General features: G+C 56.7%; 3 protein-coding genes across 3 annotated transcripts; 1 reads left to right on the top strand and 2 right to left on the bottom strand.

Moving 5' to 3' along the window:
- On the top strand, positions 1–339 carry DQ04_01031110 (hypothetical protein; the record flags this gene model as incomplete). Its single annotated transcript, XM_009310107.1, has 1 exon — positions 1–339. A coding segment is annotated over one exon (339 nt), but the record flags the coding sequence as incomplete, so codon positions are not given.
- A 1,488-nt stretch (positions 340–1,827) lies between these two features.
- Positions 1,828–2,880, bottom strand: DQ04_01031100 (hypothetical protein; the record flags this gene model as incomplete). Its single annotated transcript, XM_009310106.1, has 1 exon — positions 1,828–2,880. The coding sequence occupies one exon, from the start codon at positions 2,878–2,880 to the stop codon at positions 1,828–1,830; it is 1,053 nt and encodes a 350-aa protein (XP_009308381.1).
- A 720-nt stretch (positions 2,881–3,600) lies between these two features.
- On the bottom strand, positions 3,601–13,809 carry DQ04_01031090 (hypothetical protein; the record flags this gene model as incomplete). The annotated part of the gene is made up of 1 exon (XM_009310105.1): positions 3,601–13,809. The coding sequence occupies one exon, from the start codon at positions 13,807–13,809 to the stop codon at positions 3,601–3,603; it is 10,209 nt and encodes a 3,402-aa protein (XP_009308380.1).
- Positions 13,810–15,044: the final 1,235 nt, after the last annotated feature.

Below are 15,044 nucleotides of genomic sequence, written 5' to 3'. Positions count from 1 at the left end.
CGCCAGCAGCAGCAGCGGCACGGCAGGCACGCGCCGCACGGCACGCCGCGGGAGTGGCGCACCTGTACACGGCGCATGCGGCCGACGCGCTACTGCGCGTTGCTGTTGCCTTTGAGCTCGTCGACTGCGGCGAGGACTGCAGCATTGCGCAAGAGGGGGGGGGGCACGAAAAAAAGTGAGTATGATAATGTCCCAATGCGGCAAACAGAAGACAACAATGGAGAGTCGCCGTCACCGCGCGCGAAGTCAGGGGAATATTGGTGCGAGAGCTGGAGGTCCTGCTTTCGCTTTGCGCAGTTCGCCTGCTCGTCCTCCCCCTTTTCCCTGTGCCCACGTTAGAAGACCCTTCTTTCCTTCCCGCGGTGGATGTACGTCGTCTGCGTGCGTGCGTGTGGGCGAGACAACAATGGACCACAATAAAAAAGTAAATTCAACACAGCACAAGCAAACAAGAAGAAAAATGGTGTGAAAGGGCCTAGCAATACCAAAGACAAAAAAGAACAAAAAAAGAGCACGTTCAATTGCTTCACTGGGTGGGTGTTGGGCCTATCTGGCTTCTACTTCTAATTCCGCCACGGCCCGCCCTTAACGCCGTGCTGCCCAACAGGCACCACAACGCAGAAGAAGAAAAGAAGAGAAGTGAGAGAAGTGCACGCACCGCAAGCGAGGCACCCGCAAGCAAGGCAACAGCAGCAACAACAGCAGCAGAAATGAGGTTCCCCAGCAGCACCAGCGGCAGGGCGACACTGGAATAAAAACAAGAGAAGTAGGAAGAAGAACAAGTAAGACGATGAGAACGAATGAAAAAGAAAGGAGGTGAGACCACAAAACGAGATGATGCAAAAGGAAAAAAAAATCAGAAGCAAACACACACAGAGGTCCCAACGCATACATGGGCTTCGCACGGGCTCCGCGCGCGCCCTCAAGCCTACACACCACGCGCCATTGGAACGTTTACTCGCGCACCGCGAAGTCTCCCGCGCCCCTTCTCGCCACTTGCTCCTGTCCCCCACCAACCCAACGGGGCCCGCGGAACGGAAGCCGTGGCAGCCCTCCTGCCCGATCCAGCACGCGCACGGGGATCAATATGGAACACAACATATACTCCACACACACACACACACACACAATTCTTTTCCCACTCATTAGTGGCCTTTTTTCTTCGTTTTCGTTTTTTGCACCCCTCTCCCCTCGATTCTTGGCACCACTGTCCCTCCACTCCCTCTTCCTTCTCCTCCACACACACACACACACACACAGAGCCGCCAAGAGCCAGTTTAAAGAGAAAAACGATACAAGTGGAACGCAATATACGCACACACCACACCACGTCGAGAGAGTCAGAGAGAAAAAAAGAAAAATTGCAAAGCACCTCCCAAACAGCCCCCATGACTCCTGTCAACTCCCGTTTCTGTCGGTCGGTCGGTCTGCCTGATTGTGTCTGTGCTACACACTTATCGCACATAGTGGTATAGCACAACACGAGCGAAAATAATGCTATCGTCTTTACATTCAGCATGCTCGATTCTTTGCTTTTCTCAACTCCTCCCGTGGGCGGGTGATGACTCCTGATTTTGTTTTACTGATTCATTTACTTGCCTTCCTTTTCTTAGCGTTGGTACTTTTTTTGTCGTTGGTATCACTTTGTGTATGTCACTCCTGTTTTTTTTTCGTTGGTTTTCGTACTCTGTTGCGACCATGTCTTAATGTTGTTGCTGTTGCCTCTTTCTCTGTCACTGACTTCATTCTCCCTCCTGAGCACAGCAGCACACACACACACACATAACCGTGCTCGAAGTGTGGGGCACGTTGCACGTTGACGTTCGGTTACACAGCCTGTTGTATCTCCGCGACAATCGCCGCCGCCTCCTCGTCCCCCGGGGTCTCGCGCAGCGCGGCCTCCGCGACCTCCAGCGCCTCCTTCATGCTTCCACCGTCCGCTAGAATGGCCGCCTTCGCCTTGAGCAGCGTCGCGACTGTCTTCCCGGCGACGCCGCCGGCAGCGTCAGCTTCCTCCGGCGGCGGGTTCTGTATGAGCGGGTCGAGGAACGCCAGCGCCGCCGCGTCGCCCTCTGTCTCGCTCAGCAGGAACGCCTTCTCGCGCAGCAGTGTAGGGCGTGGGTGGAGCGTGATGGCGCTGTCCAGAAGTCCCAGCATCTCCTTGCGCAACGCCTTGAGCCGTGCCTCATCGCTGGCCTCATCAATGAACTGCTTCAGTATCCGTATGTGGCGCTCCAGGGCGGCGATGCAGTTCGGGTTGGACTCAACGGCGTGTTCGTACGCCTTACAGGCCTCCTCGAGGTTTCCTGCGGCCTGCAAGGCGTCTCCAAAGACGACGCAGCCGGTGTGCATTCGGTCCCATGCGTGATGGCACGACACCTTCGCCGCCTCCACCGCCTTCTGCACTACATCCGCCTCCGCCTCTGCCTCCGTCGCCGTCTTCAGCAGAAGGTCCGCATGGTACGCGTGCATGCGAGCGAGCGCCGGTGTCATGCCGCGGTTCCCCTGCGCCACAGACTGCTCACGGATAAGCGCCGACAGCTGCTCCAACGCCGCCTGTGGCCCCTGCGTGCACTCCACCGCCTTGATCCTCATCAGCTTCGCCAGCTCCGGCTGTTGAATAAGCGTGTACTTCTCTGCCGCCGCCGTGAACTGCTCGGCCGCGTCCTCGTACTCTTCCATCTGCACCAGAATCTCCCCCGTCGCGTCCATGCAGGGGCCAACCTGGAACGGTGGCGCCGTCTCCCCCTTGAACAGGAACAGCCGCATCGCGCCTAAGAGATAGTCCCTGTCCCATAAGTCAAACCCCTCACCGATCGCCGTCTTGGCGAAGCGCTGAACCGTTGATTCGGTGCGCAAGCGTCCCTGCCTCATGACCATTCTTTGTTTGTTTGTATGTTTGCCTGATTTTTTCTCCCAGTCTCGCTCTTTCTTCCTTTTTTTTTTNTGTGTTCCTCCCTTCCTTTCAAGTTTTGTGCTCGCACTGCTGAGCCCTCTCCCTAAGTTACCTGCTACGACCTGAATCGACACGAACGAATATCCCCGTTCTTTCCGATTCCTCCTTCACACTCTTCGTGCGTAATGTGAGATTTGAGCTGCCTTTTCCTTATACGCAAGATTTCCTTCAGAGGGTGAGAAGTCAAGAGAAACGCAAAGCACACAGATTTGGGCGGCGGCGGCAGCGGCACGAACAGAAATCGCGGGTGCCCACGCGCCCCGCACCGGCAGACGCACCTGGTGGATGCGCCCCCGCCTCAACGTCAGCGGCTTGGAAAGAGTCCGTCAAGATGTTAGCAAGTAAGTCGCCGAAGCGCATGCACACATACAGACGTTCGCTCAGACACAAGCAGATACTTTCGCTTCCCTTCTTTTTCTCTCGATCGTCCTTTTTCTTGCGTTCTCGCTCATTGAACTAGGGCGGCACCCACCCGCATGCACCCACTCAATAGCATGGGCAGAGCCACGTTGAATTCGATCCTCGTCGCTATCAAGTTACCGCTGTCACCATCATAAACATCATCACAGCAGCCTCCTCCCCGCTGCCTGTTAGTATTTCTCTTGGATTCCCTTTTTGTTTTTGCTCTCATGCCTAGCCATTGATTAGGGTGCTTCTACTCTCGCCGCCGCCGCCGCTCCTGGTACTCTTCTCTCCCCTAGCGGACGGAAGCGGAGGAACCGCCGGTACAAACACAGCGACCCCGCGACAAGACACGCAGGGAACACGAGCAGCAGCGGCACCGCCCACCACGACATCTTGTTCGTTGAGTCGTTCGTCACATCATCGGGAACAGCGTCGGCGGCAAGGGTCGCGTGAGGAATGGCGGCAAAGCGTTCACGCCACGCCGGCTCCTCGCTCGGCGCACTCGGGAGCTCGCTCCGGTGCTGCTGCCGCGCCGCGTGCAGGTCAACGCCGGTGCCGAAGGTGTAGTTGACGTACGGAGCCACCACCGTTGCGAGGTTGGCCTCGCTCACAGCAGGCGGCAGCAGTGTCGAGAGGAGCGACGCCTGTGTTGTGCTGTCACGCAGAAGCAATGCGTACCGTAGAAGAAGCTCCGGTGACGGCGTCACGCCGCCCGCCTCATCCGAGGCACCCGCGCTTCTCTTCGACACACGAGCATCCGAGAGCAGCGACAGGGAGAGCGTGTAGAGCGGGTAGCCCTGCGGCTGTGTGGCGTTCGCGCCAGACACGGGGGCCACAACACCACGCTCCGCAAGCCGCACCACAATGAGCGCCGGGTCGATCTGCAGCAGCCGCGCCACCGCCTTCTGGAAGCGTTCGAGTGCCCCCGCGCCACTGTTGAGGTCCAACGACGCCTGAGCCGTAGGCGCGCGTTGGCGCACGGCGAGGACTGCGACGACCGCAATGTCACGGGCATAGTACGAGCCATTGAAACTGGGGTCCACACGCAACACGAGTGGGAGTCCGCTAACGTTCTGCAGCGGCGCCACCGACTCGCTAGGCGCCGCTGTTACCAGCGAAGTGGTATTTGTTGTGCCATTCACGTCGCCCTCGTCGCCGCTATGCGGCGGTGCGTTGGCGCTGTAGAAGTGCACCCCATCCACCGACGTGCACACAAGGTATGAGATAGACTCACGGCTCAGACGCTCCTCTCTTGTCGCCGCCCTTCCAAGCAATGCATGCGCGCTAAGACCGCCCTCGCTGCGGAGCGATGCGGTGTGCTCCAGCCACTCCCGTCGAAGCACGCCATCACCAACACCAGCACTGCTGCTGTTGTCAGCAGCCTGCTCCCAGAGACAGCCGCTGCGAGCGTCGACGATAAACACCGGCAGCGCGAGTGGGTTAGGGACGTAGTCACCCCAGCTCGGGTTTACCTCCTCGTTCACCGCAATCACGGATTGCAAATCTGCTCCGTCGCATACTTCCCCAAATGCGTCCGTTCGAAGGACCGCAACTGCCAGCGCCTGTATGGCACCAGCAGCATAACGGCCGCTCCCTGCGCCGATACCATTCCCAACAAAGCACTCGCTTGCGCCAAAGAAGTAGCTGGGCGGCCGATCCACAAAGAATGACACTTTCGCTGGTGACAAGTACGAAGCAGTTGATGGCGACGCACCGCGGCTGACGAAGCGCTCGAGTCGCTGTGCTGTTGCCGTCACGGTGTTGGGGTTGTACGGCTGTCGCTCCGTCATCACCGGGCCAACAATGGTAGGCGGGAGGATCACCAGCCGCAGGAACGATGACGTCGGTCCTACTGCACGAAAGCTCAGGCCACCGTCGACGCTGTAGCACACGCGATAGGCGGTGTGATTCGTGACACAGCCGAGGTCCTCCGGGCTCAAGCGGACGGTGAACGACACCACATATTTCCATAAAACAGGGTGTGTTGCGTTGGCGCCGCCCTTTTTGAAAGGCCACCGGAGAGCACTGCAGGCGTCAGCAGCATCTGGCACATCCACTACCCCTGTCGGCGTAAGTGCAATGCGGATGTCGCCCATAAACGGAACGACAGAACCTCGCAGGGAAAGCACCGTCTCACTGCCTTGGAACACAGCCAGTGCCCCGCTAAGAAGCCCAGAAACCTCGTTCACCACGAGCGACGAGACTACTTCAATCTTCACAGGTGTATCCAGGTAGACTTCCCCCTTTCCGAGGCGGGAGGGGAGGTACTTTTTCACACAAACCTTGTACAGCCCATCCGGAACGTAGTTCATCGCAGTGGGCAGTTGCAGCGTCGTCGTCGGCATCGTCATCGTCGTTGCCGTGGCACCGGCCCACTCGAGCGGTTTCACCACAATGCCATCCATGGCGTAGGCACGCTCAGCTTCTGGCGAAGCGCAGGAGGTAACACTCTCGCTGACAAGACGCAAAACCGCACCAGCTTGAATAGTGTGGCCACAAGGTCCTGGGATGGGCAACAACCACCCAGTGGAGCGACCATGCAGCTGCTGCAACGTGCTGGGTACCTCCCCAATGCAATGAAGCGACATCGGCAGAAGCTGCAACGTCAAGCCAGTGGGGATGTCTCGGTAGCGATAGTTGGCGGAAAAGTACAACGGACCGCCCTCCTCGCCGTCGTTCATAGTCACCGGAGGAAAGTAGAGTTCTCCGCCGCTCGCAAAGCCCGTGTCTTGCAGGAAGCCAGTCCAGAGCACGTCGGTGGTGAAATCACTCACGTAACGGCTTAACGGGGTTGCCTGAAACGGCTGTGGTGGTACAGCGTAGCGGACGTCGACGAGCTTCCCATACAGACTTGCTTGCTCGATGAGGTGCACTACGGTGGAGACAACGGCACCACCTTTCTCTACCTCTTCAGTGTCCCCGTCCTCGCTCATGTTCTCTCCCTGCATTGACAGCTGCACCCGCAGTGTTGGCGCCCACGACACTGACACGTAGGAGGCTCCAAAGGACAAGTAGTGCCGGCCCCCATCCACGGAGACACAGAGCGAGGACGGCGACCACGGTTCCACAGTCCCGTTCTTCGCCGTGTGCAACGGCAGCGCGAAGTCCACCACCGGCGCCGACCCATCCTGCGTCGTCACCCGCACCGTGTCCTTCACAAACGTGGCAGTCAGAGCGGTGAGCGGGGCAAGACTCGCCTCCGGTTCCTGTGGGTTTGGCACGCTGCAGGGCCTTCCGACACGGAACTTTGCCAGGCGGAAAAGTGACAACGCCCCCGGCGTATCTAGCATGTCGATGTAACGTTCCTCCACGTCGCGAATCTCAGCCAAGGCCGTGGAGTTGGGTGCGTCGCTAGTGTTGCCGTTGCCTATTCTCGACTCCATCGTGACAACCAAAAGCATCGACTCATTGTTTCGACGGACAACGAGGTGATGCAGACCGTTCTCTTCCGCCACAAGGTTTGGCATAGTCTTGTGCAGAGTGACAGACGTCACAGCAACATCAAGCACTCGGAAGAAAAGGCCAGAGGGACGGAACCCGTGAAAAGCCGTCGTGTTGCTTTCATTCTCGCTGCCAGCTTGGCGAACACATATGTGCAGCCGCTCCCTGGTAGCGATGCGGGTGTGTGTCTCCGTCACTGAGATGGCGCCCGGAACTGTGACGGTGATGATGGGAAGACCCTCGAGGTTCGCGTGGCACGCAGATGACAGCAGCACCTGCGCCCCCACCGAAAACTCATTGATGTTCCTTGTGCTTCTGCTGCTAAGGGTGCCGTCGTCACCTTCGTCATCGTTGTTAGCACCATACAGCCCGGCCATGCTTACTGTACCCTTGCTCTTACGCGGCACAACGAGGGTACGACGGAACGCAAGTTCGGTGATACGTGCCTCGTCTGCGGGCCAGTCGCGCCGTATCTGTGATGGCAGCACGGTCAGTGAAAGGTTTGTCATAACGTAAGATGCGCCGCCATCTGTTGAAAGGCACATCAACGTTGGTGCCTCGATACGGGCGAAGTGAGTAGCGGGAAAGAGAAACACGCCGTGGTCATCCTCAATAGTGAGTGGCTCCTCATACAGAAGCGTGTTATTCAGCTGCTGCACCTTGGCCACGAGCTCTGTCCTATTTTTCCCCTCACCCTTGTCGCCCACATTAACCTCCTCGTCACAGCGTGATCCGAAGCGCAGCATGAAACCGCGTTGAATGGCATATCCATTCAAATAGAATACTCTGCTCGTTTCCTCCACGTGCAAAATCAGTGTGCGGTTTCCCTCTGCCTCGGTGCGATCAGTAGAGGAGTCCATTGCTCTTCTTTCGTGGCCAAAGAAGGGTACCGTGGTGTTGCTTGGATCATCCGGCTGGGAACAGAACCCTCTTGGAATTGGTGTTGTGAACTGCAACTGCACGAGTGGGGAAATGGATTCCCGCCATCGTTCCGGTGCGGTTTCTAGGCACATGATCCACGGCTGTGTCGCGTTGGGGTAGAAACTCACGTTTCGGCTCACGCTGCGCGGTATCGTGAGAATGCTGTCCTCCAGGACAAACGGGCCACGGATTATGTCCGGCTGGACGGCCTCGAAGTCAACAAAACAGGGATCTCTGTCGTCGTCTAATGGCCGCACAAACATGAGACGCCTCCAATTACCGCACGGTACCACATCCCTCCTGCCGCTACTACTCTTCTTGTTGTCATTGGTATTGTTTTCTGCTGCACTACCGTCGCGACACCAAAGCGCCACCGCCAGCTCGCGTGCAACGGCGCCCACAATGTTTGTCGTGTCCTCCTCTTGTGTAAGCCACTCAAGCGCAATCTTCGTTGGTGGTAGGGCAGTGAAGGAGACGACATCCTCACTACCGTCATCAGCAAAGTATCTGTAGCGTGTCGGCCTGCGTATGTGCTCGCGCACATCCAACACGACACCAGAGCTCATCCACGGCGTTGACCGATCAGGCTTAAAACACACCTTGTACTCTTGCACCTTGAGGCCACGAATAAGTTCACGCTCGAGTACGATGTAGTGTGGCTCACTCGTCTCACTGTTGTTGTCACCCCTCTCCGGTGGGTGAATGGCATTGCCCACGAGGCTCAGCCCATCAAACAGGTTCCGCACAATCACATCGTCCAGGCCGCTGGGCATCGGCGTGCTGCAGTTCGCAGTCAAGGGCCGGAAGCGCAAAAGAGACATGTTTGAGATGCTCGACCCACTCACCGGAAGCGCCCACTCCTGTCCTTGCTCCACCGTGACGTACTCTGTGCGGTTCAACGAAAAGAACGCGTATACAGGATCCACCAGCTTGATACGCAGCCCCTTGAGTTCGAAGAACTGGAGTGCTGCCTCTGTCCCCTCTTCCGACGAAAGCCGCTCAGGATAAATGGCACTTGCACACAACTTAAATGTCCCAGTATTGGTTAGCAGTTTCGGCACGATGACCGCGGACCCGTTCACTGCCGTAATAAAACGATCAGAACTGTTCGTATTGATAAAGTAATTTTTCAGCTTCTTGCATGGCACGAGCTCCTCAGCGAGAAACATGAAAAGTGGATTGCCTAGTCCATACGTGTGTGTAATGAGTGGCCCGACAAGCTGAATCTTCTCCCAGTATCCCAGTGTCGGGTGACGTGTTTTACGTGTCAGATGTTTTGTCGTGCTGTTTCCGAAAAGGAAGCCGTCCGTAGTTGGGATGATAAGCTGATACAATATACCAGTTGGCACAAACCCTTTTCTCCAGCCACCCGCTTTAGTGGTTGCATTCACGAGCGCGTCAGCATCTCGGTAGCGCACGCACCATTGGAATCGATCGATGCTGTTTTCTGTGGGCTCGAGCGCCCCAATGCGCGCCGTGTGCGCCTGTGTGAGCGAAAGGAACCACGACGACATGGACTTTTGCGAATTCACGTAACGCGAGAGGGAGGAGGTGTTAGCCCCGCAGCCAGTGTGGTGATTGGCAGCCATCGACGGCACTCCAGACGTGCGAACGGGGCTTCGCCACAGGAAGCTCGTCGCGTTGCTGCAGTCCACCGCCGGGACGAACGCCGCCTCCCCGTCATACAGGCCAAAGCCCTCCACCACGAGGTCGACGAACGACGAGTACGTCACCACCGCCTGCGGCGCAGCCGGCTCGCATGCCGCGCGTATCGACGTCACGTATGGACGGCGCACAACAAACTTGAAGGCGAGCGGGTACACTGCCCGATACGTTCCTGGCGCGTAGAGGCATACAAACAGCGGCGTCCGCGCCGCCCCAAAGATGCGATCAGCCTCTGATGGCGCTGTATGCATCTTGCTAAGGGTGATGAAGGCGTCGCTGCTCGTAGCAGCGGCGGCGAACTCCAGCCGGTACTTCGGTGGCACGTCGTAGGGTCGCATAATGGTGAAGTTCAGGCGACTGATGCGGTCAATGTAGGTTTGCATGTCCTCGCTCTCGCCCCCCATATCGCGCCGCGGGTGGCAGCGTTCTTCTGACAAAAACAGCATCATGTCATCACTCAATCCGTAACCAGAGAGTGATAACACCAAGTCGTCGGCATTATCGGCGATTTCCACGACCGTCAGGCTTTGGTCCGTCTCCCCTGCTGTGGGAAAGTGGGCCGTATATGGCCCAATGAAGTAAACCTCGACGGGGCGGACATCGACGGTTGCGGTAGTCGGAATGAACACACGGTGGTCGCTACGAAAAGGCAGTGGGACTGACAGACACACACGCATACGGCGCGTGGTTTCCTTGTCTATAAATCCCGGTGGAAGCACTACCACCGCCGCGCCTCGCTGTGTATCTGACATCGAGCCATTTTTGATGGCATCCTCTACAACGCTGTTGGTGGCGCTACGCGGCACCACGATGCCCAAGGTCCGCTGGCGATAGAAAAGAGAGGTGTTGGTGCACTGGAAGGTTAAGTCCGCGATACTCGAATTCCCTGGAGGAGGCTGCGCAAACGCAATCTCTGAATTGCTGAGTGTGCTCGGCGACCACATATCCACGTCGAGACCCCATAGTCGCAGCAATCCGCTGAATCCTGCGCTAATTTTTAGTTCTGGAGAGGCACCGTTGTTAAGACCATCGTTATTGTCTTCATCCGTTGTGACAGCCAAGATTCGAGCCCTTTTTACGACAATTTTTATGTCTGTGAGTGGCATAAAGCTTAAGAGTGGGGTGTATGCAAAGCAAACCTGCCACGTTTGTTCCTCATCCGCCAAACTGACGCCCCACATCCCTGTATGATTGAGGTTCAGTTGGACAAACGCCAAGCTGTTACTGCTGTTTTCGCCACTGCTGACATTTTTATCACTGGCCCGCGGCGCTATTGAAACGTTCAGTGTACTCACAGCAAGGAATGTGTCTAAGGTGGCGGCAACCTCGGGGTTAGTAGGGTTGCCTCCGGGCGTCGGTTGTCGCCTCTGGCATTCCCCTATCCTCCGCGACAGCAGCAGCGACATGCCTTCTCGTAGTCCTTCACCGTCAAAAACAATCACGGGCGACGAGAACTGCGGCACCAGGAGAGTTCTCGTGGACTTCACCTGTGGCGGCAGTACTCTGGCAGCGTCAAGGTCAACCTTGGCGGGGGATAGTGCCCACATGCCGCGCACAACAACGTGCGGCGGTGCCACGTAAACCCGCAAGTTGGGAACCAACGTGTAGAGCAGCATAGGCACGCCGTCAGCGGACCACGCCATCACTTGGGTGGTCCCATTCGTTTCCTCTGCGACCATATTGGCACCAAGCACATCAGGATACATATGGGGAATATTGCCGGCCGGCCACTGGAAAGTGGCGTTTGACGTTGGCGACGCTCGTCCTTTCTTGGATGCCGCGACGCAAACGAAAAACTCAGTGGGCAGTCGTCCGTCTTCATCGTCATGGAGACGGTCGAGGTTGGCCCCATTGGCTGGCACAACATCGGCAAACTGGTACGTGACCGTGGGCTGGAGCTGCTCATCCTCAACAACAGAAAGCTCCTCTTCAAAGAGAACGTAGCGGCTTTGCATACAGTCAGCGGCAGACGAGAGGCGTAAGTGGTGAATTTCCGCCCTTGTGTCACTACCACTCCTGTGCAAGACGAGACGCAAGGCACCGCTAGACCGCAGACGAACACCAACCACTTGGAGCCCTATTTCACGCCGGTTACTACTCTCACTGTTATCATCGTCTTGATCCCATTCTTCTGAAGGCTTCACCGGAATAAAACCATGTAGAGCCACGTCCACCACCTCAAATGTAATGTTGTTTGTTGGTACATAGTGCACCCCGTCACCAGAAACACACACGCGGCCACGCATCGTCTCGTTGGGGTGGGTCACAGTCACAACCCCATGCATGACCCCAAATATGTATTCCTGTTTCTTGTACCCACCGCACGGCGACATCGCAGTGGATTCGCTCCATCCAGCGCTTGCAAGAACCTCAGACATGTCCGGGGCGAACATCAGCAGGAGTCCATCCGTCGCTCCGCCAGCGCTCGACACGGTGTATACACCAACAGTACCAGCAGCCACTACCAGATGGACTGCCCCCGACAACGATGCGATGCGTGCCTCCAGCGGTCGTGTCTCGTTCGACGGTGCCGTTGTTGTTGTCGTCGTCGTCGTCGATGTGGGAGGCACCTCCGATGGGGACGGCACCGTCGGCGGAAGCAGAATCTTCCCGGCCTGGTACGCACACATGTACGCTTCTGCTGGTGCATCGCAGGGGTAGTAATACCACGCGCCGGCGGGGCCAACAGTCATGCACCCCATGTCGCGGGTCGGCTGGCCGGTAGCCCACAAACTTCCTGCCAGGTACGGCACCCACTCCGTCATGCCGTCGAAGTAATGGCCAGCCACGCCTCGCTCAATGTATGACGCGCCTATCAGCGCATGCAGCAGGCCTGCGTTGGCAACAAGTTGACCAGAAAAGGCACTCTCCTCCACAGATGCAATGGCTGCCGCGTGAATGGTTTCAGGTGGTGCAATGTCGGGGAGCAGCTGGCCGCAGCGCTGCTCTAAGTCCGCCGCAGCGACGCTATTGCCAGTCAAAACACGATAGCATCGATTGGTTGGCGCGAAATACGCCCAGTCATCTATGCACAACAACTCTGTAGGTGGTAAGGCAGGTTCTGTGGTGTTTTTGTTGTCTTCAGAATCCAACGACGACCCCGCGCCACTCTCTGGTGTGACACTCGGAATCTCCGTGCCGATGGAACCGTCGTTGAGGTACGCGCAGACAAAGGGCAGCACTTCTCGACAATCCTCCGCATACCACGTGCCGCTCACAGACACTGTCACGCAACCGAACGCCACGCTGGGCTCTCCCGCGCCCCACCGCGAGTAGAAATGGTTCGCTACTGTTGGCCACGTTGGGCTTGACGGAAAGCTGGTCGTGTTGTTATCGGCGCCGTACCACAGCGCGTCCTCGTACCACACGCCCACCGACCCGTGAGCGGTGAAGATGCCGCCGATGAAGACCCGAATCCGCGACAACTCATCGATACGGTCTTGCGCCCAGTCCTGCACCAGGCCGCTGAGAAAGGTATTCTCGTCTTCACTCAGGACGGCAGTGAGAGTGATGCGTGGGTGAAGTGCCTTGCAGTACTGCTGCGCCGCCTGTTGATTCATCCCTTCCTCTGCCACCTCCTCCGTCTCCGCGTAGAGACGGTAGCACTTGTCGGCATGCGGCACCCACCCCGTAGCGCACGGCGGTGGCGGTGACGGCACAGGCGGGCGCGTGGGCCGCTGTGGTGCGTCCTCCCCGCCACCTTCCGTCGGGGCACCCGTCGTTGCACCGCTGCCGTCTCCGCTGTCCTCCCCGCCGCCGCCGCCGCCGCTGCCACTGCTGCTATTATTGGTATTGCCATTACCGCTGTTAGAGCCGTTATGTGGGACAAAAGCGCACACAAAAGGGCGCGGCGGTGCACTGCAGCTTACCAAACTCCAAAAGCCATCGCGTTGCATTGCAATACAGCCGCTATGCGTCTCCCAGTTCACTGATGGCGCAAAATGCGTATAGAGCGGGGTCGTGCCGTCGTGCCAGAAAATATCACCGAAACCGGCTGCACCGCCGAGTGCTATCCGATCTCCAGTGTGACTGAATATTGGGTCCAACAGTTGCTGCAGCCACGCGTTTTGCTCGTCAGAGTGAATAGAAACCGCATGGGGAATGATTCCTGTGTACACACTGTCACCACCACGTGGCGGGTCCAAATCGAAGATACGTTCACACACTTCGCCTACCCCCTCCGGCGCCACCAGAATGGTCTGCGGCTTGACGCACCAAGCCTGATCAGCACCAGATGGCTCCCCAACACCCACTTTTGGCCCCGGCGACCACAGCGTCCAACCGATTGGACAAAAAGAAGTGGAGAGGTATGGGGCTGCGGAAACAGTCACAGAAGAGCAGCAAAGCGTCCACTTGACCACTAGAAGCAGCAGTAGGAGAGGGTGCATCCTCGTTGAGCGACTACAGCGCGACATCCCCATAACCGACAGAGGTAACCCGTTCCGCCAAGCGGTGACGATATGTGGACTACACAGGCGCTTGTTGCCCCTATCCTTTATCGATTAAGCCCCTTTGTTTTATCGTTTTTTTTTCTTAACGAGTCTTCCCTTCCCCAGAAAAAAAATTTCTGATATAAAGGTTTTTCTTTATTCTCCGTTTTTCGTTTAAGTGGACCGATCTCACCCTCAACTTTCAGATCCTTTTCTCGCTCGCTTCCCTACTCCACCACATACACACACACACACACGAGGAGAGAGGAACAGAAGAAGAAAAGAATGGACACAACAGCTGCAGCGAAAAAAAAAAAACGTTAGCTCATTCACCAAGCACCGAAGAGTCAAAAAACCGCACCAAAATGGCATCAATGAGACACAGCTGTCAGGGCCAGCAGGCTCACTTATCATTGGCAGTAGCTGAGAACATAAGAATTACTCAGTAACGACATCCAGCGAACAAATAGTCAGGAAGAGGAGAGGAAAGATACGGTCGCCAAAAAATGGCGCTATGATTCTCCCAACTCTCTCACGTGCTTTGCGCGGGCATATGGAAAGGTACTGAATATTATATAGATATAGATATAGGCAGATGCGTAGAAAGATAAACACTNTCACGTGCTTTGCGCGGGCATATGGAAAGGTACTGAATATTATATAGATATAGATATAGGCAGATGCGTAGAAAGATAAACACTATGGAAGACAGAGAAAGGAAATGTAAAACAAAGTGCGGTGGTAGAGCGGCAGGCCCTCATAAGTCACGTGGTGACCAAAGAGTTTTCTTGGCACCTGCTCACCCGTCCGTCGCTGTTCTTCTCCCTGCAATCCCTCCGCCCCTTCGGCGGAGACATTGGAAGCACCGAGGGCAGACTGGCCACTGTATCGATTGTCTGTTGCTCAACTCTTTTTGCGCCTTTGATTGGCTCCTTTTGCCCCTTCTGTTGCGCATTTGTTCGAGCAATCGCATCCCCTTGCTCAAAGAAGGGCGGTGCTCACATAACAACGACAAACAAGTGGTGAACGGTGTGTGATAGGAACATACAAACAATGAAAAAAAAAACAGCCAAGACACACTTCCCTCCCAAGCACCCCTTGCCCAAAGGTAAAGCACAAACAAAGCGTACAGGACGGTGTGGGGGGGAGGGAGAAATTCTACCGATCCTCCAGTCCAACTTCTTCTCTCCCGGTTCTACTATTCGATACATCTCCGTGTTCTCCTG

The sequence above is a fragment of the Trypanosoma grayi genome, assembly GCF_000691245.1.
Source record: "Trypanosoma grayi strain ANR4 Tgr_103_V1, whole genome shotgun sequence".
NCBI lineage: Eukaryota > Euglenozoa > Kinetoplastea > Trypanosomatida > Trypanosomatidae > Trypanosoma > Trypanosoma grayi.
Note: the sequence above shows the minus strand (reverse complement) of the source record. Positions and strands in the feature narration are given on the sequence as shown.